General features: G+C 41.5%; 1 protein-coding gene across 1 annotated transcript in view; it reads left to right on the forward strand.

The window, feature by feature from the left end:
* Positions 1 to 24,674, forward strand: part of RFX6 (regulatory factor X6) — a 180,315-nt gene that overhangs the window by 67,347 nt on the left and 88,294 nt on the right. The window contains exon 6 of the mRNA XM_030195524.1: positions 2,514 to 2,541. Within this exon, the coding sequence (XP_030051384.1) occupies positions 2,514 to 2,541 (28 nt within the window). The remainder of the gene's footprint in view (positions 1 to 2,513; positions 2,542 to 24,674) is intronic.

Genomic DNA, 24,674 nt, shown 5'->3' on the forward strand with positions numbered 1-24,674 from the left:
ATTTTGTAACAGAGCTGCTATATGAGAAGTTCAAAGCAACATAGGTGCCTATGGCCCTTGTTTTAGAAACTCTATTTATGTTTTGGATGTCTGAAAACTGGCATTTAGACATTCATATTGAATGGACATCCAAATCCCAATTTTATGAAGCTGGGATATGGATGCCTTGAATTGCATCATGCCTTTATGGCAAAGGGGCATGGTCTTGGTGTGTTTTGAATGGGATTAGGGAGGGGCCAAAATATTAACATCCAACTCCGATTGGAAATGACGTTCATATTTAGACCTGATACCCAACATATCCAGGTTACAGAAAGATGCTCCAATTGAGCATTTCTCTTCAGTAGGTGTAAGGTACGTCACAGTAGCTATTTTCAGTCCTTGGAGTGCTCACAATTAAAAAATAAAATCACAAAGAGCTGCAGTGGAATTTGAACTGGAGTCCTCTGGTTTTCACTGGCAGTTCCTCTAACCATTGGGCCACTCCTCCTCCACATATGCATCTATGCCTTTAAGGAAATAAGCACTCTTCCTAAATAAACTCATGGCATTAATTTTACCTCATCCCACCTCCCACTTATCCCAGTTAATCCTAGCCCTTTACCTTTTTCCTCCATATTTCAATTATCTAGCTTAAATCACTAAGGAGTCTGTTTATGAAGCACAGCTAGTGGCTGTCCATTCTTTGAATGGGCCGTGTCGGCACTAGCACATGGTCAGCCGCTAGCGCTGCTTAGTAAACCTGAGCATATATATTTACATCTGTTCCTAACTCAAATTTTACTGGTCTAACATATGTTGTAATTTACGTTCTATTAATGTATTTTGAACATGTTCATGCTTTTCTAATTCTTATGTAAGTCACATTGAACCTGAGTTCAACTTGGGCTAATGCAGGATATAAATGTCATAAATACATACATACATAGATATTGCTACACCGATGTCCATGTTCCTTGTTTTGCCCCATTCATAGTTTGGACATTTCAATTTGTAAAAGGATGTTCCAGGGGCAGCCCAATGCAATCTGCCTCTTGAGGCAGAGATCAGATGCCGCCCTCACTCCCGCCTCTGCCCAGCTATGGTCTGGCATCTCCCCCTTTCCTCCTCGGCCATCTTCCCCACATTTACCTTCTTTTTTTCTTTTCCAAAAGGCAGCAGTGGCAGTGATTCCCATAGGTTGCCCTGCTGCTAGCACTGGCCTCTTCGATCTACTGTTTCCTGCCTCTGAGGAAACAGGAAGTTACATCAAGTGGTGGGCCGCAGTAGGGAGAAGAGGCCGGTGCTAGCAGAAGCAGCCTATGGAAATTGCTGCTGCTGCCACTGCTGCCTTCTGAAAAAGAAAAAAAGAAGGTAAAAGTGGGAAAGAGGGAGGAGGGAAGGGGGGAGATGCCACTCCACGGAGAGTGCCACCTGAAGCTCCCACCTCAATTGGCCTAAAGGTAGGGCTGCCATTGGGATGTTCATGCTAAAAGTAGCCAACATTTTAGAAAAGCTGGTACTACTCTCAGTGGTGCTCTGCTCATTCCCGTACTTGACCAACGGTGATCAGCGTTTCGCTGAAGCTTGTCTTAAAGCAAAGCTGCTTCAGGGTTCTGTCGATCAGGGGTGTGGCAACACTTAAACTCCCCGCTTCACTCTGATGACAATGACAGAGTGAAGCGGGGAGTTTAAGTGTTGCCACACCCCTGATCGATAGAACCCTGAAGCAGCTTTGCTTTAAGACAAGCTTCAGCGAAACGCTGATCACCGTTGGTCAAGTACGGGAATGAGCAGAGCACCACTGAGAGTAGTACCAGCTTTTCTAAAATGTTGGCTACTTTTAGCATGAACATCCCAATGGCAGCCCTACCTTTAGGCCAATTGAGGTGGGAGCTTCAGGTGGTACGGAATGAGCAGAGCACCACTGAGAGTAGTACCAGCGCTGTTCAGAAGGACAGTAGCAGCACGAACGTTGAGGACGACCACATACAGCTAAGCTAAGTACAATAAATGTTGGACTGTAGTGTATTGTTCAAAGACTCTCTGACTTCAAGTGAATTTGAAAGAGGACTGAAGAGGGGCACTGAAGTATGTAGCCTATATTTGGGAACATACTAAGATTGATATTATGTCCATAATAATAGAAGGTTTTTGCCAATGATGAGGAACAGATCATTTGACCAATATTAAGGTCAGTTTTGATCAATACTGGCTCATTAGACCTTAGGGTCTTGAGTGCCTTGAGGCTTTTCCTTCTTTAAGGGACAATCAACATTTGATTTTCTGCTATCATTGTTATACGTGGATCTTAAAATAGTTGATACTTTGGAAAGATTTAGATTCCACTACCACTGCTTTAGCGATATCCGGGAATAGGTCAGCAGTGGTCAGCAAAAATCTCACTGGCATCAGCTGAATACTGACCCCATTCATTTTAATACCCAGACTATCATTTTTAATGTGCCTGTATAGATAGACAATCTTACTGGTTTTCTTTTGTAAGTGATCAAAGTTACCCTTCTTCCCCTAAGGTTTTCAGGAAGCAAACTGAAGAATGAGGTAAGTGCTGATGCAGTAAAAGGACAGGATGCTTTCAATTTACCAGTTAATTTTTATTTCATGCCTTCTTTATCTCTTTCACTTTATATTCATTCTTTTGTGTTGGAATTCACATGATTTAGGCCAATGTCCCCCTTTTAAATCATGTTTTGCTAGTGTGAGAACACCTTTTGCCGATGATGTCTTTGTCTTTTGTCTGTGTGTTAAAACTTGAAAACTACTGCATAGATTCCATTAAACTTTGGCATGTGAGACTGAAGTTATATATTGTCAGGGAATTGAGATTTTAGTTTGAATCAATGCACAATTAGAAGAAAAGATGTGCTGCTTTGTTGTGCCTGTAGCATGCATTTTCTAACTTTGATTTCCATTATAAGAAGATACTGTAAACTAGAATTTCAGCAGATATACTAGCAGGATAAACTATCAGCAAATACTGCATAGTATATTCCAGTCTAGTGCGCATTCATTCTACTTCCAATGGGCCTTATTTTCAGCTGCTGAGGCTACAGGATAATCTATATTTTTGGCTGTTAGAGCACGAGGCTGACAACCAGGGAAGCCTGGTTCAAATCCTACCACTACTTCGTTTGATCTTGAGAAGTCACTTAGGGGCCCTTTTACTAAAGGGCTGGCATATGGCAATAGGATTGCTGCTCCCCAATCCAGAATTATCGCCAGGCTACCACAGCAGCTCGGCGGTAATTCTGTCCCAGCATATGCCATTTTTGGCGCTATGGAAATTTCCATATTTTTACTGCCAGGTTAGTGTGGGAGCCCCTACCACCACCTCAATGACAAGAGAGAAAAAGAGTTGATGGGAGCTTTCACACTACAAGCTAGGAAATATGTGGAGCAATTGGAGTATCCACAGTGCTGTAGCAGCAGAACAGGAAGGATTATGGGAAATCATTGAACAGCAGATGAAAGAAATGTAACCTGTGGGTAAAATACATTTTTTAAAAATATTTTATTATCTGGGTCTGAGGTACTTGGGTCCTGGGATGCTTGTCCCATTTTTGGGCTCGTTCCGGCCCTGTGAAGAGTCCTTGGTGGCCAGTGGTTTCATTGGTGGCCAGCTGGTAAGTTGCCTGGGGATCTGGAGGTGTTTTAGGACCCCCAGGGAGGATATCGCATTAGGCACAACCTTTCTCTGCCCTGCCCGGCAAGTGTGCATCAAAGAGCCCCACCGTTAAAGCAAGGCGAAGAAAGGAGACTCGAGAAAGAGCAAAGCTTCTACAGATAAGTATATTCATATACCTGAAAAAAAAAAAGAAAGGACACAACATAGTGGTGACTTACCTGACTGGAAAGATCCTGATCCGTAAAGATCATAAGAACATAAGAGTAGCCATACAGTAGAATTCCTTTCCAGGTTCATCCCAGATAGTAGCTCAAACTTGATCATGTTATGATCTCTGTTTCCCAGGGGACCCAACACCGCCACCTAACGCACTATGACCTGCATGTCTTCAAGGACCAGATTCAAAATGGCTCCCCCTCTCATCGGTTCCTGGACCAGCTGCTCCAAGAAGCAGTCATTTATATCATCTAGAAATTTTATCTCTCCTGGCACTCCCTCATGTAACATCTTATCTGTTCCCTTCTTCTCTACTAATTCCAGACTCTGTTCCTTTTATCTTGCTGCACCTCACGCCTGGAATAAACTTCCCGAGCCTGTACGTCTAGCCCCCTCTTTGGCCGTTTTCAAGTCCAAACTTAAAGCCCACCTCTTTACCACTGCTTTTGAGTCCTAGCCACTGCTCATTTGCCCTGTCCTTTTATCCTCACCTCTTTATTCCCTTGCCCTTAATTGTTCGGTCTGTCTGCCTATCTTATCTAGATTGTAAGCTCTTTGAGCAGGGACTGTATTTTTGTGTATGGTGTGCAGCGCTGCGTATGCCTTGTAGCGCTATAGAAATGATAAGTAGTAGTAGTAGTAATTGAAATCACCATTATTATAATGTTGCCCAATTCACCAGCTTTCCTAATCTCTGTAAACATAACTTCATCCGTCTGTTCATTCTGTCCCACCAGACGGTAGTACAGCCCTGCAAGAATACTCCTTCCCTTCACACATGGAATTTGTATCCATAATGATTCCACGCCGCTACCTGTGTCATGTGAAATGTTTGTTTTATTTGACTCAATTCCCTCTTTAACATATAGCGCAACCCCCCCCCCCCACTCCAGTTTGATCCTCTCTGTCATTGTGATACAATTTGTACCCTGTTAACACAGTGTCCTATTGATTGTCCTCTTCCCACCAAGTCTCTGAGATGCTTATTATATCTACCTCATCATTTAGTGCTATATATTCTAATGCTCCCATCTTATTTTTTAGGCTTCTAGCATTTGTATAGGCACTTCAAATTGTGTTTTTTTCCTTAGATCTACAATCTGCTTAGACGTTGAAAGGGATAATGTGCATCCTTTATCCTGCTCTCTCATTAAGCACATCTGGCTTACTTTCAGCATTGTTGAAACCTCTCTACTGGGATTCCCTAAATGTCCTGTTTCAATAGTATACTTCAAGGATACTCCACACGGAACCATGCACTCCTGGGATCTGAAAGATAAAAAAGAAAAAGACACAAAAAAATCAATTCTTAGAGAAATACATTTACATTAGGAGTTAAAGTTAATGGAAAAACTTAAGTTAGCTAAATAATAATACTTATCTGATATGGAGATTTCATTCTATTGTTCATGGGGAATGTTCAGTAGCTCCTGTGAAAGATGGGTTATAAACTGTTAAAAGAAAATGAAATTGTTTAAAGATACTAACAATCTAATTGGGAAAAATTACCAGACTAACCAATAATAAACACCAATTGCTGTAACATCTGTCTGGTTATTGACCTTAAATCCTATTTAGTTTCCTTCCTTCCTTTGATTTAGAATTAAAGGAATTAAAGTTTTGCTGGTGATTTGAGGTAATTGGCCCTTTGTACTACAATAAATGGTAATCTGTAAAGTCACCAGTACAGGCCTGAAGCAGTGGGAGGTTACAGAAATAAGACAATTGAGTGCCAAGTCCCTAGGAATACAAGCAGGGCTGGAAGCGCTCCAGGCCTTGGAAACCTCCTTAAGCTACAGACAGGAGCAGTTGGAGAAGGAGAGAGAGTGGTCACAGAGCCAGAATGCATGGCTGAGAGTGCAACTGAAAGCTAAAACCCAGGAAGTCCTGTCTCTAAACTGTAACTGAGAATAGGAGGTCACAGAGTTGAGAAGCTGTCTGAAGCAGAAGACAGAGGAGGTTACCCAGCTTCAACAAACTTGTATGAAATCCTCCACTGAGACACTGCAGAAGCAAGCAGAGGGGCTGCTTGCTGAAGTGGAGAAGGCAAAGAAACTTACCTGAGTTGCAGAGGAGAAACAGGAGAAAACCTTGGCAGAAGTTAGCCAGTCACATGAGTGGTGCAGGCAGCTGGAATTTCAAATGGAAAAGCTGTGCTTAATGGAAGCCCAGCTTAAAAGAGAGTATCACATGCTGGCAAAGGAGAAAGCAGTTGGGCATAAGCAAAGGAAGAAGTAACGAGCAGTTTGCAGGAACTACAAGGACAGTTGGAAAGGAGTGTCCCAGCTGACCAGTTCACAGAAATGCAGAAAGGGCTGACTGAGGAGATAGCCAAGAAAGTTAAGCTACTGGAAGCTACTACTACTACTACTATTTAGCATTTCTATAGCGCTACAAGGCATACGCAGCGCTGCACAAACATAGAAGAAAGACAGTCCCTGCTCAAAGAGCTTACAATCTAATAGACAAAAAATAAAAAATAAGTAAGCAAATCAAATCAATTAATGTGAACGGGAAGGAAGAGAGGAGGGTAGGTGGAGGTGAGTGGTTACAAGTGGTTACGAGTCAAAAGCAATGTTAAAGAGGTGGGCTTTCAGTCTAGATTTAAAAGTGGCCAAGGATGGGGCAAGACGTAGGGGCTCAGGAAGTTTATTCCAGGCGTAGGGTGCAGCGAGACAGAAAGCACGAAGTCTGGAGTTGGCAGTAGTGGAGAAGGGAACAGATAAGAAGGATTTATCCATGGAGCGGAGTGCACGGGAAGGGGTGTAGGGAAGGACGAGTGTGGAGAGATACTGGGGAGCAGCAGAGTGAGTACATTTATAGGTTAGTAGAAGAAGTTTGAACAGGATGCGAAAACGGATAGGGAGCCAGTGAAGGGTCTTGAGGAGAGGGGTAGTATGAGTAAAGCGACCCTGGCGGAAGATGAGACGGGCAGCAGAGTTTTGAACCGACTGGAGAGGGGAGAGGTGACTTAGTGGGAGGCCAGCAAGAAGCAGATTGCAGTAGTCTAAACGAGAGGTGACAAGGGTGTGGATGAGGGTTTTGGTAGAGTGCTCGGAAAGAAAGGGGCGGATTTTACGGATGTTGTAAAGAAAGAAACGACAGGTCTTGGCGGTCTGCTGGATATGAGCAGAGAAGGAGAGAGAAGAGTCAAAGATGACTCCAAGGTTTCGAGCTGAGGAGACAGGGAGAATGAGAGAGCCATCAACAGAAATAGAAAACGGGGGGAGCGGGGAGGTGGGTTTGGGGGGGAAAATGAGAAGCTCGGTTTTGGTCATATTTAATTTCAGGTGGCGTTGAGACATCCAGGCAGCAATGTCAGACAAGCACACTGAAACTTTGGTTTGGATGCAAGGTGAGATATCAGGGTAGAAAGGTAGATTTGGGAGTCATCAGCATAGAGATGGTAGGAAAAGCCATGGGATGAGATTAATGAACCAAGGGAAGAAGTGTAGATAGAAAAGAGGAGGGGACCAAGAACAGAACCCTGAGGTACGCCGACAGGCAGAGGGATAGAAGTAGAAGAGGATCCACCATAGTGAACACTAAAGGTGCGGAGGGAGAGGTAGGAAGAGAACCAGGAAAGGACAGAGCCCTGGAATCCAAGTGAGGACAGGGTATCGAGAAGTATGCTGTGATCGACAGTGTCAAAAGCAGCAGAAAGATCAAGAAGAATGAGGATGGAATATTGACCTCTGGATTTAGCCAGTAATAGGTCATTGGAGACTTTAGTAAGCGCAGTTTCGGTTGAGTGGAGAGGGCGAAAACCAGATTGTAATGGGTCAAGAATAGCATGTGAGGAGAGAAAATCAAGGCAGCGGCGGTGAACAGCACGCTCAAGTAATTTGGAGAGAAAAGGAAGGAGGGAGATGGGTCGGTAATTAGAGGGACAAGTAGGGTCAAGTGAAGGCTTCTTAAGGAGAGGTGTGACCACACCATGTTTAAAGGCAGCAGGGACAGTCACAGTGGAAAGTGAGAGGTTGAGAATGTGACAGATAAAAGGAATAAGAGTAGGAGAGATGGCATTAAGAAGGTGGGTGGGAATGGGATCAGAGGAACAGGTGGTACATTTTGAGGAAGAAAGGAGAAGTGTAGTTTCCTCAATAGTAACTTCAGGAAAGGAGGAAAGGGAATGAGGGGAAGCCAAGGATAGAGAGCTGATAGAGCAGCAACAGATGGTCCAGGAGTTGAAGGACCAAGTTAGCCTGGTGACAGTCCAGACTGAGGTCTATCAGGCCAAAGCAGAGGCTGCAGCAAGAGTTGGCAGCAACAGTGCCATCATGACAGTACATTGGGTTGCAGGGGCAGCTAACAGAAATCTTGAAAACTTGTGATGAGCTAGAAGCAAAGACACAAACTCTGGAGGACCTGAATGCTAGGCTCAAGAGTGAAGGGAAAGAGTTGAGCCTCCAGGAGGAGGGGGCCTGTGAGAGAGAGAAAGAAGCCTAGCCAGAAGTGAATAGGTTATTATCCCGGCAGCTGTCAGAAATGCAAGAGAAGATGTGCATAGAGCATGTCAGAGCATGGGAGCACTAAGAAATGGCAGTACTGGAGAGGAGAATGCATACACTGCAAGGCCATCTGGCCCAGAGGCAGGCCTAACTGACCCGGATGAAAGTCTACAGGGGGTAGACCTTGAAAGAGTTGAAGTATATGGCTACCCAGCTCAAGAAAACTACACAGACAGGGTTTTGTTGGATAACCAACTGAGAGAAATGGAGAGCAAAAGAAAAGCAGTGGATACAAATGGCTCATATCTTGGCACACACCAGGGAGATGTCTCTCCACATGGAAGATTTAAAGAGACAACTAGAGAAAGAATCAGGAATCATGAAGGGCCTGGTCAATACCTTGCAGATGGCCAGCCAAGAGCTCATGCGCAAAATGATCTAGAGATGAAGAGTAGACGCCAGGGGGTGCAACTCCAAGCAGTTTCATAAGTGGTTCAGTAGCGAACCAATAGTGTGGCAAGTGGGCAACCCACATCAGAAGGGTCACACTGGCTAGAGAGTGTCCTGAGAAAGAAGGCCAGTCCAGTGTCCCTGAATTCAGGAAAACAGCCTCCAAGAATGCAGAAATATTAACTGAGTTGCTACAGGCCTATGAGGAAGCTACTATGAAGCAGCTAATGGACATTACAGTGAAGTTCTTAAAGAGTGGGAAACCTATGAGTTTCATGTTGGAGTTTCACCCAGAACTGTTACAAGAGGTGAAGGGTTTGAGGGCCCAGCTCAAAAAAAGAGTTTTGAGTAAAGACTTTGCTGCTGGAATATAAGCAAACACTTGAGGAATGGCTGAGAGAGGTCAGGAGAAGGAGGAAGGAAAGGCAACTGAAAGAAACACAGATTGCTAGCCCAGAGTATGTGCTGCCTCAAGAGCCCTGTAAGTTGAAATCCCGAGAGCAGATGATGCTGCTGAGATTGGAAGTTTCAGGTCAGGAAGAGTGTAACCTGACTGATACTGAGCAGAATGGTCAATCTGACACCCCAGAGGTGTGTGTGTGTGTGTGTGGGGGGGGGGGGGGGGGGCAACAGTTAAAACTGCTGACTTGTGGAGTGAGGTACTTCATGGAGATGATGGCAGTGCTGTGGAGAGAAGGACAAACATCTTTGTGGAAAGTGACTGTCCCTTGAACTGAGCACCTGAGGACGTGGCTCCAGAGCTTAAGACAAATGGCCAAATCCTTATGATGCAAGGCCATTGGTGTGATGGGGCCCAATGACTGCTGTGCTTACTGTGCCCTGTCCACATAGTAACGGTGCGTAAAATGCCTGTCCAGGATAGGTGTCTGGGTTTGGACCGAGGACACGGTGGTGGTCCCCAGCTGTCAGTGGGAGCCCCGGATCCCCTAATGAGTGCTACCCTGCAACACCTAGGTAGGGTGACCCAGGATACAGCAAGCGCTCAACCTGGTACGGTTCAGCTGAGTGGGAGGGTATGTGAGGCAGTGAGTGACAGAGGGGCATTTTCGATAGAACGTCTCAATCAGAATTTGGACATTTTACAAAAATGTCCAAATTCTGAACAAGAAAAAAGGTCATTTTTGAAAAAAAATAGACGTTTATCTTTTGTAATCGAAAATACTATGGACGTCTTGTGATTTGGACTTTTTTTAATGGTCCATTTTCATACAAAAATTGGCCAAATGCAAACCACCCAAAATAGAGGAGGAGTGGTTTAATGGTTAGTGCAGTGGGCTTTGATCCTGGCAACATGGGTTCAATTCCCATTATTGCTCCTTGTGACTTTGGGCAAGTCAAATGCACAAGAAGCATTTTTGGATATGACATCTAAGTCTGAATGTAGACGTTTTTTGTAAAACGTCCAAAATCAGAACAGGAAAGGCCATTTTCTACAAAAAAAATCTATCTTTTCCTTTTGAAAATGCTGTTTGGAAAAACATTTTATGATTTGGACGTTTTATTGTTTGGTCCATTTTCAAACAAAAAACATCCAAATGCAAAACGTACAAAATACACAAGAAAATCTACAATAGAGTGAAACTATTCACATGTTCTAAGTGTGGTAAAAGCTTTGGTTATAATGTAAATCTCAAAGCACATCAGAAAGTCCACACGGGAGAGAGAAACCATTTGCATGTATAAAGTCTGGTAAAAGCTTTGGTCAGAAAGTAAACCTCACAATGCACCAGAGAATACACATAGGAGCGAAACCATTTACATGTCCTGAGCTTTGGTTGGAAAGAAAGCCTCACATGACATCAGCAAATCCACACAGGGATGAAACCATTTACATGCACTAAGGAGGTAAAAGCTTCAGTTGTATTGGGACAGGTAATTAGGGAATGTACACTCTTGCTATGAAGTATGGAAAAATAGCACTCTGGTATATATATATATATATATATATATATATATATATAATTTATTAATTAGGATTTATTTACTGCCTTTTTGAAGGAATTCAATCAAAGCGGTATATATAATGAGACTTCCTTTTTATCTATAGATCTAAATTCAAAGCCCAAATCTACTGATAAACAATAGACACAAGGCTAAGATGTTATTAAAAAAAATTGAATAGTGGAAAAGTGACATCCCAGGAAAGAAATAGGGCATCCTTGGGGGCACTGCAGTGGACTTTATAAAATACCTCCAGGTACAAATCTCACCATTGCTCCCTTACCTTTTCTGCTGAGCCCCCCAAACCCCACTACCTCCAACTGTACACCACTACCACAGCCCTTACAGGTGAAAGGAGCACCAATATGTTGGTACAGTGGGTTTTGGAGGACTCACAGTTTTCTCCACAAGTGTAACAGGTGGGGGGGGGGGGGAAGATAGAAGCCTCAGTACACCTGTCTGCAGTGCACTGCACCACTACTAGCCTATTCTAGGGACCTGCATGCTGTTTTAATTGGCCTGAGTATGACATCAGAGTCGGGCAAGTAATATTTTTAATCACATTTTTGGGATGGGAGGGGGTTAGTGACCACTGGGGAAGTAAGGGCATCTTTTTGAGTGGAGTGGAGGAGTAGCCTAGTGGTTAGTACAGTGGACTTTGATCCTGGGGTAGTGGGTTCAAGTCCCACTGCAGCTATTTGTTATAAAAACAGATCTAGCTCAAAATGTCTATGTTTTAGTCCTGGACTTTTTTGTTTTGTTCCATTATGACAAAAACGTCATAGTCTTAGGAACGCCTAAGTCCCACCTTGAACATGCCCCGGAACACCTCCTTGAGATTTAGACATCCTTCTGATGGACTTCAGAGAAAAACGTCTAAAAACAGGTTTTGAAAATACTGATTTGGACATTTTTGTGAGCTAAATGTCCAAATGCAGACTTATGTCACTTTTTTGATGTGTTTCTCTTTTGAAAATGAGCCCAATAGTAGCAGGGGTCCCTAGAAACACTCCCCTTACTGAGGTTACAGTTCAGCCACCTTTTAGCAGGTGAGTAGCTCTGGGTTTTAACCTGGACTGGATCAATGTGTTCTCTTTTTCTGGAGCCATATGGTAACCCCTATGCTGAGACTGAGGCTGTTAGAGAGGTGGGGCTCAGGCCAGGAGGACATTAAATGCCTTGAGTCAGTGAGAGAGAGGGAGGCCCCAATGATTCAGAGGTGAGAGGTGAGAGAGAGAGAGCAGGTCAAGCTTCAGTAAGGTAGGGGAAGTTTCTTTGAACCTCAGGTCTAAGAGAGTGAATGTTAACTAACCCTGTGGAGTATATAAGAGAGAGACTACAGGAGTCTAACTTAAGAAGAAGTGACTGTATATGTATCCTGTGATGCCTGTGTCCAAGACAAAGTGCAGGAACTCTGAACCAAGAGGGAAAAGTAGTCTTTATTGAATTGTGGAACCTGTCAGGGACAAGGTTCCAGGATTATGTTTAAGAGACTTTATTGAGCGTAAAAAACATGTGAGGAAACAGGCCTGTTTATTTCCCTTTTTGTACAGAATAAACCCTTTTCTTTTGACATTGCACTGCCCTCTGTCTGTATTTTATGAGAACGCCATGCCTTGTCATTGCTCATATTGCCATGAGGTGGCCGGAGACAGTGCTGGCCCAAGGCCCCCAGGTCAAGATGCCCCCCCCCCCCCCCCCCCCGTTCATGGCGTTTACCTGTTTCATCATGTTCCAAACTCGGCAGTGGCAGTGATTCCCATACGCTGCCCTGCCGCCAGCACCTCTTCCCTTTACTGCAGCTGCCTGAGCCTCTGATGAAACAGGAAGTTACATCAGAGAGGCGGCAGCAGTAAAGGGAAGAAGCAGGTGCCAGCGGTAGGGCAGCATATGAGAATCGCTGCTGCTGGGTTTGGAACATGACGAAACAGGAAAATGCCTTGAACTGGATGGTCGCTCCATGAAGATGGAGAGAGGCCCCCGCCTCAGGTGGCCTAATAGTCGGGCCACCCCTGGCCTGAGATGAAGTCTGCTGGGAGTTATGCAGGCACAGGCAATATTCACTGCTGGTGGCTGCATAGCTAGCAGAGCAGGTAGGACTGCTTCCCTGTCTTTGACTGATTAGTTATGCATATACAGCATTGAATATTAGCCATACCTGCATAATTTCTGTATAACTTCACTGATCTGGATTTTCAGTGCTACTGCTCAGATATGGCTGTGATCTGAATGTCCAGGTCTACATTAGCTGGCAGTGATCAGTGTTTACAGAAATGCTTGCTCAATGTTGACCTTAATGAGTATGGGTTCTTAGTTCCCTGGCATTATTCCGGATGGATTTTTCTATCAGAAGACAGCTGTAGACTCAGTCTCTCTTGAATGATAAACTGAATGTTATTTGTTAAGGAACACATCAGACACAAATATACAGCCTGGAGGTTGATGGATGGAGTGGACTTGGATGCGCCCAGGTTAATGACAGCTCCATGATTTAGCTATAGAGTAAAGATATATCATGTACCTATACCGGTTATTAGCTATATTATAGGAAGGGTGGGGGGAGGGGGGCAATCCAATTGAAGCATGGTTAAGTTGTGGTTATCAGCATTTGTTATAAATATGTAAAAACCTTAATGAAAATATTTAAAAAAAAAAAAAAAAAAAAGGAACACATCAGACCTAAGGCTAAGCATTTAAGAATTGTAAATATTTTATAATTTTAGCATTTTAATATTTTTAATGTATTATTTGGCTTTGATCACTGCCTTGGTCATTATTCTTTGCTATTTGAGTTTTTATGTGGTGGGATGATATTGCAAGATTTGGTATTGCATGGCCTCGTGTGGATGTCGATTCATGGTGATCCTGAACTGTGTGTGGGCTTCATTCAGGTGAATAATTTTTGATTGGCATCCATAGCTCTTGGTGTTGTATTGATGCATCATATTGCCGGTCTTCCTCTTTTGCACTGACCTTGCAAAGCGTGACTTCTTTATCTAATCATCTTTCTCTTTGCATAGTGTGTCCGAAATATGAAAGTCAAAGTCTTGTCATTTTGAATTTCCAAGGAAAGCTTAGGTTTGATCTCTTCCATTACTGGTGGATTTGTTCTTCAGGCAGTATATGGCATAATACCCAGTGTACCTGAATGTAACTCACCTTGAGCTACTACTGAAAAAGGTGTGAGCAAAATCTAAATAAATAAATATGCAGTATTCTTCACCAGCACCATAATTCAAAGGAACAAATTTTCTTCCTGTCCTGATTCACCATTGTCCAAGTGCAAAGTGATGCATGTGGGAAACGGGAACCCGAACTACAACTACATAATGCAAAGTTTCATGTTAGGAGTCACTAACCAAGAAAGGGATCTCGGTGTCGTTGTTGATAATACGTTGAAACCCTCTGCTCAGTGTGCTGCGGCGGCTAAGGAAGCAAATAGAATGTTAGGTATTATTAGGAAAGGAATGGAAAACAAAAGTGAGGATGTTATAATGCCCTTGTATTGGTCCATGGTGCGACCACACCTCAAATATTGTGTTCAATTCTGGTTGCCGCATCTCAAAAAAGATATCATGGAATTAGAAAAGTTACAGAGAAGGGTGACGAAAATGATAAAGGGAATGGGATGACTTCCCTAAGAAAAAAGGCTGAAGCGGCTAGGGCTTTTCAGCTTGGAGAAAAGACGGCTGAGGGAAGATATGATAGAGGTCTATAAAATAATGAGAGGACTGGAACAGGTAGACGTGAATCGTTTTTACTCTTTCAAAAAATACCAGGACTAGGGGGGCATGCGATGAAGCTACAAAGTAGTAAATTTAATACGAATCGGAGAAACTTTTTCTTCACTCAACTTGCAATTAAACTCTTGAATTTGTTGCCAGAGAATGTGGTAAAGGCAGTTAGCTTCGCAGGGTTTAAAAAAGGTCTGGACAGCTTCCTAAAGGAAAAGTCCATACACCATTATTAAATTGACTTGGGTAAAATCCACTGCTTATTTCTGGAATAAGCAGCATAAAATGTATCAAACTTTTTCGGGATCTGAATAGGTATTTGCGACCTGGATTGGCCACTGTTGGAAACAGAATGCTGGGCTTGATGGACCTTTGGTCTGTCCCAGTGTGGCAATACTTATGTACTTATATGCACATCTGTATGACATTATTGAGAATGCCATAGATTGGACAAATTGAATTTTTATTATTATTGTGTAGCTGTAATGTTACTGTTATACTCAGGGAGCAGATTATAGGATGTCATTATTTTGAGTGTATTGCTTCATATTTGAAGGCTTTTTATTGCCTCCCAATTGCTGAAAGGAAAGTTTAAAATATTGGTTTTAACATTTCATAGGTTGGCCCCAGTATACTTGAAGTCTTTAGTAGAACAATATGTGCCAGTATGCTTTTTGCATTTTGAGAATTTGTTATGGTTTCCAAAGTTAGGGAAGTTAAGTTATAATCTACAAGGGCCTGGACTTTTTCTGTAGCGGGTCCTATTTTATGGAATAAGCGCCCTTTGAAAATGCAGAAGAAAGTTTGGAGGCTTTCTATAAAACTATAAGCGTTGTTATTTGTTGAAGTCCAGAGATGCCAAGTTACCCAGTTCCAGACTGGAGATTGTTGGCCAGTCCTGGCTTTGAACTTACATCCCAAAGCAGTGTGGGATTTGTAGTGCCTGATCCTGACCATTGAAATCAGTGCTGCAAGTCCCAAAATGCAACAGGATAGGGTGGTCAGAAACCGAGGACTGTCCAGAAATCTTCAGCCTGCAACTGGATAAGAGTATCTCTGGAAGTCTTTGATGATACCTAAGGCTTTGTGGTGGTTGGTAGGACTGTGGGATTTTTTTTTAAATGTCTATGAATTTTGTGTTATGTTTTCTTTTCTTTAACTGTATGGGGGTAATTCTATAGCAAGGCACCTAGATTAAGGTTTCTGGAGGGCCTCTTCTATAAAGGAAAATAGGTGTTCACTTTTTTATAGAATACTAGCATAACTGGGATATACTTTAGGGATAGGCAGTCAGAACATTTGTATTTTGTCTCATTTCCTATGTCTTGACATTTCACAACAATTTTTCTCAATTGTCTGGAGTGCAATAATATACAAAAAAATATATACGATAGTTCACTCCTGCTGTATGCTTTGTAGAATTATGCACCACTATGAACTAAAATATATAAATTATATAGAAAAAATAGCCTCAAAGGCCCAGGGAACCTCATGTCTTGACATGAAAGTTTCATTTGGCCATTTTGTGGTCACATAAGAAAACTTGAGTGCATGGTCTTTCAAAAGCATGCACACTATTTGCAAACGGGCCTGCTCTGTTCCTGATAGTGCTTGCATGTGCAGTGGTTCACACATGTGCAAAGGTTACTACTGGGGAAAAAGTGTGCCCTCTTTACACAAAGTGCTCACTCTTTCAAAAGAGTGCACACTATTATCGGCAAAGAAATAAACCACAAAATGTCATTTTTGTTTCTGCTCCTTTTCGTTTGTTGATGACATGGGATATGTTTATGTTTATCAAAGACTTGATATACCAACTGTGAGCCCCATCAATGCTTCACCCCTATATACACCCTTTGAAAGTACTTGCAGTTTAAATGTCAGTTTATTTGCAGACTACTGTTTAGGTAGTATGCTGGCATACACACCTATAAGTGCACACAGATGCATATAAGTGCTAGTATTCTAAACATTTACAAATTAATTTAAAGAATGGTCCCATATATGTATCAAAACATATGCTCAGATCGTTATAATTTAACTTACAGTAAAGTTGTTAGATAAAGATACAGAATTTGTAATTCTTTTGGTGCAGCTTTTGCCAAGGTGTACTGTTAGAAAATAGCATAAAGCCATCTGTTGTATTGATTCTGCTTATTCTCCCCTGTTCCCTCTCTCTCCACACCCAATCCAGGTCTAACTCTCTCCTCTCTTTCACCTCCTCATTGTCCTCACCCAGGTCGCCGTCTCCTCTGACCTTTTCTCATTTGAGCTTTACTCTTTCACTCTTTCCCTCCCTTCTTTCTCCTCCAGGCTGATCCTCCAGTCTCTCTTTTTGCTCCAAGCCTAATCCCTCTGCTCTGTTCTGCCTCTCCCTTTTTCTCCCAGAGTGTTGTGGATCCCATCTCTACACCTACTACAACTACTACTGTATGTACCATTTCTAAAAGTCTACTATTTCTACTGTTCCTCTTATATGTTGTACAGAGACATAAGAGAAAACAATTCCTCTTTATAAAGCTTACAAGCTACTCTTTACATGACAAGAGAGTCTAGGAGACTGCATTTATTATAGATAAGTGGTGAAGCTGTAAAAGCAACATCAAAGAGGTGAGGTTTTTATCTGGATTTAAGGTTATCAATAGAGATCAAACAAAATAAAACATGGAAAAGAAAATAAGATGATATCTTTTTTATTGGACATAACTTAATACATCTCTTGATTAACTTTTGAAGGTTGCCCTTCTTCGTCAGATCAGAAATAAGCAAATGTGGTAGCAGGTAGAGATAGTATATATAAGTGAAACATCGAAGCATTACTTTGACAGTCTGACAGGGTGGGAGGGTGGGGGTGGGTAGGAGGTATGCATGGGGACATCAAAGCATTTAATTGATAGTCTAACAGGATGGGTGTGGGTAGGTGTGAGGAGGGTGATAAACAGAGAAATACAACTTTATGGTTTATAATGGGCTAGAAAACCCAGGTCCTTGTTAAGTCCTGTCTGTTGGGTGTCAAAATATTCAATCATTCTGACTTCAAAGGTCTTATGTTCCTGTATTGTTTTAAAGTTACCTTTCAGGATTCTTACTGAAATCACTCTTACAGTGTTCCGGTCTTGTAAAGTGCTGGCCCACAGGATTTAAATATGTCCAGAGAGCATGACAGAACAAGCCAGGGGCCTGTATAATAAGCTGTGTGTTATAGTTGCATGCTGAAGTAAAAAAAAAAATAAAAGTTTGTATGCAGTCTGGATGTTAAAAGAGTTCAGAAAGGACTTTCAAATCTTTAGAAATGTATTGATTTTCTTTTTTCCCCCTTAGTGCCAGTAGGTGCTCCATTCTGAGGAATCCATTCATCTATATCCTCCTCCACAACATGGTTGTGGATCATTATAAGTTTCAGACTCTGTGTGTGATTCTGAAGAGTTTTCAGAAGTTTCAGGAAAGATAAATATTTCTTTAAATTTAATTTTATTTAGTAATGTTTGATATTTAATTAGTTAATTTGTTTTTTTAATTTTAATTATACTTGATATACCACCACTCATAATAATACATTGGGGAAGTTCACAATCAATAACATATTTAAAAAAAAAAAAGAAAAGGAAGAAAGAGAGAAAGAAAAGAAAATCTATTCCGAGAAAGTAAGTGAAAATAACCAGGTTTTGAGAAGGATTTTAAAACACGTATGAGAAGGTTCTGATCTAATATCAAGTGGGAGGTTATTTCAAAGTTTTGGGGCTGCATAACTAAAGGCTGTTTCAGGGGTGATGTCTGAACAGATCTGTGTTGGCAAAGGTAGATAGAGTTGCAAGTTTTAAGAGGAACGTAGTGGACGATATGGCGTATATGGTATAAGAGATGTCAATAAATAAGCAGGTTCCATTGGAGTCAGTCCTTTATGTACTAATGTTAACCATTTATATTATATTTATGTGCTGATAGGAGAAGCCAATGTTCTGTTTTAAGTAAGGGCATTACATGATCAAATTCGTGTGCTCCATATAATAATTTGACAGCTGTAGATTGGACCAATTGAAGTCACTTAAGTGAGGAAAGTGGGTGTCTGGAATATAATGAATTACAATAATCGATGTGTATGATAACTAAAGAAAGAATAAATTAGTGCAGTTAAAATGGGGATAGGTAGAATATAACCAATCTAATTCGCTGTAATGCATAAAAAGAAGAAGGCAAAACTTTTTGCAGTTTAAATGTCAGTTTATAATCAAATATTACACCCCAAATCCTTATTTTCTCAGATAAGGGTAGTATATGCTCTTGAATAGATAGGGGTGAAGGTATTTGACAACATTGGTTGGGAAAATGAATAGTCTCACATTTAGTAACATTCAGAAGCAACTTAGGTTTTCTAGCCAGGAACTAATGTGGCTGAGGCAAAAATTAAGAGGTGAGAAATCAGTTGAATAAATGAAAACAATTTGAATGTCATCCACATAGCAAAATGGACTGCAGGTGCAAGTTTGGATTAATGTAATGAGGGGGGATAGAAAGGGATTAAATAATAACAGAGCCAAAATAGATTCCTAGGGAACCCCAAGGTTAATGGAAACTGTGTCTGAGAGAGTATTAATATTATGGATTTGGTATGAGCAATTGGATATAAGATTGAAACCAAGTCAGAGTTGTGGATGCGATACGAATAGTGGATAATCCTGTTTAAAAGAATTGTGATCAATCAAATCAAATGTCGACTATAAATCTAAAGAGATTACAGCAATGGAAGATTTCTGATCTAATCCATACCATAACATTGCCTCCTATCCCATGACTCTCTAATTTTCTAAAGAGTCTGTCATTTATACTCTGAAAGAAAGGCAAGAGAGAGGGGATATGATAGAGACATTTAAATATCTCCATGGTATTAATGTACAGGGGGTGAGCCTTTTCAAATGAAGGAAAATTCCAGAATGAGAAAATATAAAATGAAGTTTAGAGGTTACAGTCTCAGGAGTAATAAAAGGAAATACTTTTTTACGGAAAGGATATTGGATGTATGGAATAACCTCCTGGTGGAGATGATGTAGACAAGAACTGTATCTGAATTCAAGAAAGAATGGGAAAGGCATGTGTGATTACTTAGGGAGAGGAGGATGCTGTGGATGAGAAGACTAGATGGGCCATTTGGCCTTTAACTGCCATAATGTTTCCATGTTACTCATAGTCTGTTGATGGTACGTTTGAGTTTCCATGCCCTATTTAACTCAGGTGCTCTACCCTGGACCTGGGATAGCCTAGCTTGCCCCAAGTCCCTTGCTTCAGTTCATTTAGTCAGTAGGGTAAATAAGAACATAAGCATTGCAATACTGGGACCATCAAGCCAGTATCCTGTTTCCAACAGTGGCCAATCCAGGTCACAAGCCAAGATCCCCAAAAAGTAAAACAGATTTTGTGTTGCTTATCCTAGAAATAAGCAGTGGAATTTCCCAAGTCTATGGACTTTTCTTTTAGGAAATTAGCCATTTTTAAACCCTGCCAAGCTAACTGCTTTTACCACATTCTCTAGCAGTGAATTCCAGAGTTCAATTACACATTGAGTAAATTCCCCAGGAGTAAATGTTATTTCCACCCTGTGCAGTTTCATAAGCCTGGGATGGTACATCGTGACCTCATGAAAGGAGTAAAGGAGTCGTAAAGGTTGGGAGCCATTGGAATTAACTGTAGGACTCCAGAGCAAACTCTTAGCAATGCCCTTAAAGTATGAAGGTTCAGAATTAAAGAAACAGGGCAGGAAACAGAGCTTGATATGCGCACCGAGCCTTGTTAATTTCAGAGTATTATTCTGTGATCATATTAATATCCACTTTGATAGAAAATTCTTAAATATTAGACAGAAACTTTGCTAAATAATGGTAACTGAACTACTGAAAGTTAAGGAAGCATTGTGTTGGTTAACCAGGCCTTTGATTTAATTTCTAAGAGTAAACAGTTTGCTGGCTTTTTAAAAATCTGAACTAATTAGTCAGCCATTAGAGACTGCATGGCTAATTAGTCAGATAATATTGCTTTCATTATCTCGGCGTTAACTAGTCATTAAAAACAGATGGTATATAACTAAAAGAACTTGCAGCAATAAGAGAAAATGTATCACCCAGAGTCAGAGGTACAGCAGTGTAAATCCATTAGCACCCTACCATGAACTGATAGAGGTGGAGTGGGGTATTTTCCTCATGAAAAAAAAGCAGATTTTTTTTCCCATGAAAGCTTTTAATACATTTAATGGGCAATTGCATGATAAGGGACACTGATTACTTCTTTTGTCAATTTAAAAGAAATCTGATATTGGCATCTGGTTGTTAGCCTGCAGAAGACTGACTCTCAATGCTTTTTACTTGGGGTAATTTTTATGTCAATACAGAACTGAAAAAATAGGTCATTTTCTTTTATTTTCCTCCTTCACTGTTTGATTTTGATGATAGCAAAGGCATGTAATAGCATAAATGCATATGGTACCTGTCTTTAGCTTTTAAGAAAAAAAGAGTTGATTAGCAATAAAAAAAATAATTGAATCTGCTAACCTTTACTACGCAATAAAGATGCTGATCAATGCAAGTTCAAATAAAGAAAATACCACCCAGTTCCCTACTATTAGCTTAGAAATTAACTAAAGAAAAACAGAAAATACAAATCAAGAGCATTCAGAAAAGTAAAGCAGTACAATGGGCCAGTGCTAGGTTTAACAGGGCAATTTTATGATAGGGTGTCTATGGACCACAGTGTATGTACCCCAGGAGCTGACAAAACTTAGATAAGTTCTGAACTTTAGTATTATATGCTTTAAATCAAAACAGCTGTATCACTTTAAACTATTTCTAAGAAATGAAGAATATAAAACTTTAGAAAAGAGGACAGGCGATGATTTCAGAGAGTTATTTTAGATGGAGTAAAAAAATAATGCCCATCTTAACCCTCTGCTGAGGTCTTCCAAAAATATTTTAAAAATATTCTTTTGAATGATTTACACATGAGCGATTAGTTTTTGTCTAGTTTACTTGGGGGCATATGAATTTGTATTCCAGCCCCTTTTTTAAATAGTTTATTCTTTAAAGGCAACATTTGTATGCATCTATATGCTTTTATAAAATTCACCCTCCCCAACCACCACCACCTCTAGAAAGTTGACACAGATGCATCTGCCCTGGGTTGGTCCAAATGATTTGTCCAAGTGTGTGTAGATACATGTGTATTTTATTGTGATGGGCAATGAGAAAATGTTTGTTTCATGTCGTTTTCGGACATGTTCTTTTCATTTGTTTTAGTTGGCCATTTTGTCATCAAGTGGGAGCAAAGTAATTGGAGTTTACACTATTTGCACAGAGGGTATATTCTTTTCCTGCCTTTTTGCACATGCACAGTGGTTTACAGATGTGTAATGATTTGAATGGGCATAATATTTGGAAAAGAGTTCTCACTATTGGTAAATGAAAAATACAAAATGTCTTTTTTTCTGCTTGTTTTCTTTTGTTAACAACATTGAACAGCATGGGATATGTGAATATCAATATCAAAATGTGCCATATCCCCATTCTCTAAAGAAAAAAAAGAATACAGCAGATTAAATCCATACATAACTCATATAAGCATCACCAGACTGATCAACGTCTATCAAGGAAAAAGGTTTTCAAAATTTTATGGAATGACAAATAAGAAGGTTCTAATCTAATAAAATAAGGTAAGGAGTTCTGTAAGGCAACTGTAGAAAAAGAATATAAAGTATTACAAATTTGTAGGAGACGAACTTCTCGAGAACAAGAAGGATGGAAAATTAAAAAGTGACGTAGACAAGCCGAGTGACCAAATAAGGTGGTATTCAATAAAATACACAACAGTTCCGAAGACAAACCATAGACAACCTGGAACAATAAATACATAGCTTTGAAAAAACCTCTCTGGCATATAGGAAGCCAGTGTAATGCTCTCAAATAAGGAGGCACACTATCAAATTTCTTGATCCTAAAGATCACCCAAGCTGAAGTATTTTGAATAAGTTGCAGCTAAGTCAGCAATTTAGAAGACAAACCCAAGTACAACACATTACAGTAGTCCACATAGGACAATACTAACATCTGGACTAGTATATCAAAAGAAGAACAATCAAAGTATGGGTTTTCCAGCTGCAGTTGTCTCAATTTAAAGAATGTCTTTTTGCCAGAGATGATTTATTTGTAGTTCTAATGACAATGATGCAGTGGCGTAGCCAGAAGACAATTTTTGGGTGGGCCAGCGGGTTGGATGGGTGGGCACATTTCAACCCCCCCCCCCCCCCCACACACACACGGTCCAGCACATTTAAAGTTATCAGCACTGCCTCCACTCACCTTCTCCCACCGTGGCGCTGCCTCCTCTCCTGCACTTCATGGTCTCCGTCTCCCACCCCCGCGGCAGCGCTCTATTGGCGCTGCCTGCCTGACAGCTGACAGACGCGGCGCGACAACGTCCTGCTCTGGGACCTTCCCTCTGCCGCGTGCAATCCGCCCTGCATAAACAGTAAGTTGAATCAACACGGCAGAGGGAAGGCCCCGGAGCAGGAGGATGTCGCGCCGCGTCTGTCAGCTGTCAGGCAGGCAGCGCTGATAGCAAATTGAAAGCGCTGCCACGAGGGTGGGAGACAGAGACCGTGAAGTGCAGGAGAGGAGGCAGCGCTATGGTGGGGGTGGGAGAAGGTGAGGATGGGCCTGAGACAAAACTGGGTGGGCCTGGGCCCATCCAGGCCCACTTGTAGCTACGCCCCTGCAATGATGAGTCAATACCCAATACATAAGATTTGTCTTCAATGGGAAAGTAGCAACCTGATGGAAAAACAATAGTACTGGGAACAACTATACCAGAGTTATTAAACCATAAAATGTTTGTTTTATTAGAGTTCAGTTTTAGTCACAGACTCTAGAAGTCTGCCCGGCACTGGTCCTACTTCCCAATCGCTGGAGTTCTCATCGAAACCCACTCCAGCCCATTTTTCCATAATTGGAACAGAGACCGTACAAGTCTGCCCTGTTTCGCCATATTTACATAGTAACATAGTAGATGACGGCAGAAAAAGACCTGCACGGTCCATCCAGTCTGCCCAACAAGATAACTCATATTTGCTACTTTTTGTGTATACCCTACTTTGATTTGTACCTGCGCTCTTCAGGGCACAGACCGTATAAGTCTGCCCAGCACTATCCCCGCCTCCCAAGCACCGGCTCTGGCACAGACCGTACAAGTCTGCCCAGCACTATCCCCGCCTCCCAACCACCAGTCCCGCTTCCCACCACCGGCTCTGGCACAGACCGTATAAGTCTGCCCAGCACTATCCCCGCCTCCCAACCACCAGCCCCGCCTCCCGATCTTGACTAAGCTCCTGAGGATCCATTCCTTCGGCACAGGATTCCTTTATGCTTATCCCACGCATGTTTGAATTCCATTACCATTTTCATTTCCACCACCTCCCGCGGGAGGGCATTCCAAGCATCCACTACTCTCTCCATGAAAAATTACTTCCTGACATTTTTCTTGAGTCTGTCCCCCTTCAATCTCATTTCATGTCCTCTCGTTCTACCATCTTCCCTGTAAAAGTCCATCCAGTGCTGGTCTTGCTTTCTTACTACTGGATTGGATTTAATGATTTGATATACCGCACAATATTTATGTGTCTATGTGGTTTACTGGAATAGCAGTGTTGTATAGTAACTAAGCAAATATATCTAATTACTGTACTTAAGTAAATGTTTTGTTACTTTTACTTGTAAAGAAGTACAGGATAACATTTGTTACTTTTACTTTTAGGGGTCCTGTTCAGGCCTCTCATAAACTGTCCTCTAAGTTTAGATATCCTGACGTTTAACCTTGGCACCCCAATTCACACCTGAAGACTCTATATTTCTGAAATTCCTTTAGTGAATAACACAAAGATTACTCACAGTCAGATGTAATTCAGAAGCACTGCCCCATGGCATAGAGACTCCATAATTCTGAGAAGACAGTAGCTCAGAGCTAGGTGACTGGAGTGCAATATCTCTTCAGTAAGATATACACAAGGTAAAAAACCAAGTACATTAGCAGGGGGTATGGCAGGAAAGGGTGTTGGCTTAACAAGGTGGAGACTGCCTCAAGGTGAGAGGGATAGAGAAGGACACACACTGGCCCAGGGAGCAGGGGGAGACCCACCAATGGGAACAGAACCTGCCATCTAGCAATAGCACAACCAATAATAACAGTTTTATGCAGACAGGC

The sequence above is a fragment of the Microcaecilia unicolor genome, chromosome 3 (genome assembly GCF_901765095.1).
Source record: "Microcaecilia unicolor chromosome 3, aMicUni1.1, whole genome shotgun sequence".
Taxonomy (NCBI): Eukaryota; Metazoa; Chordata; class Amphibia; order Gymnophiona; family Siphonopidae; genus Microcaecilia; species Microcaecilia unicolor.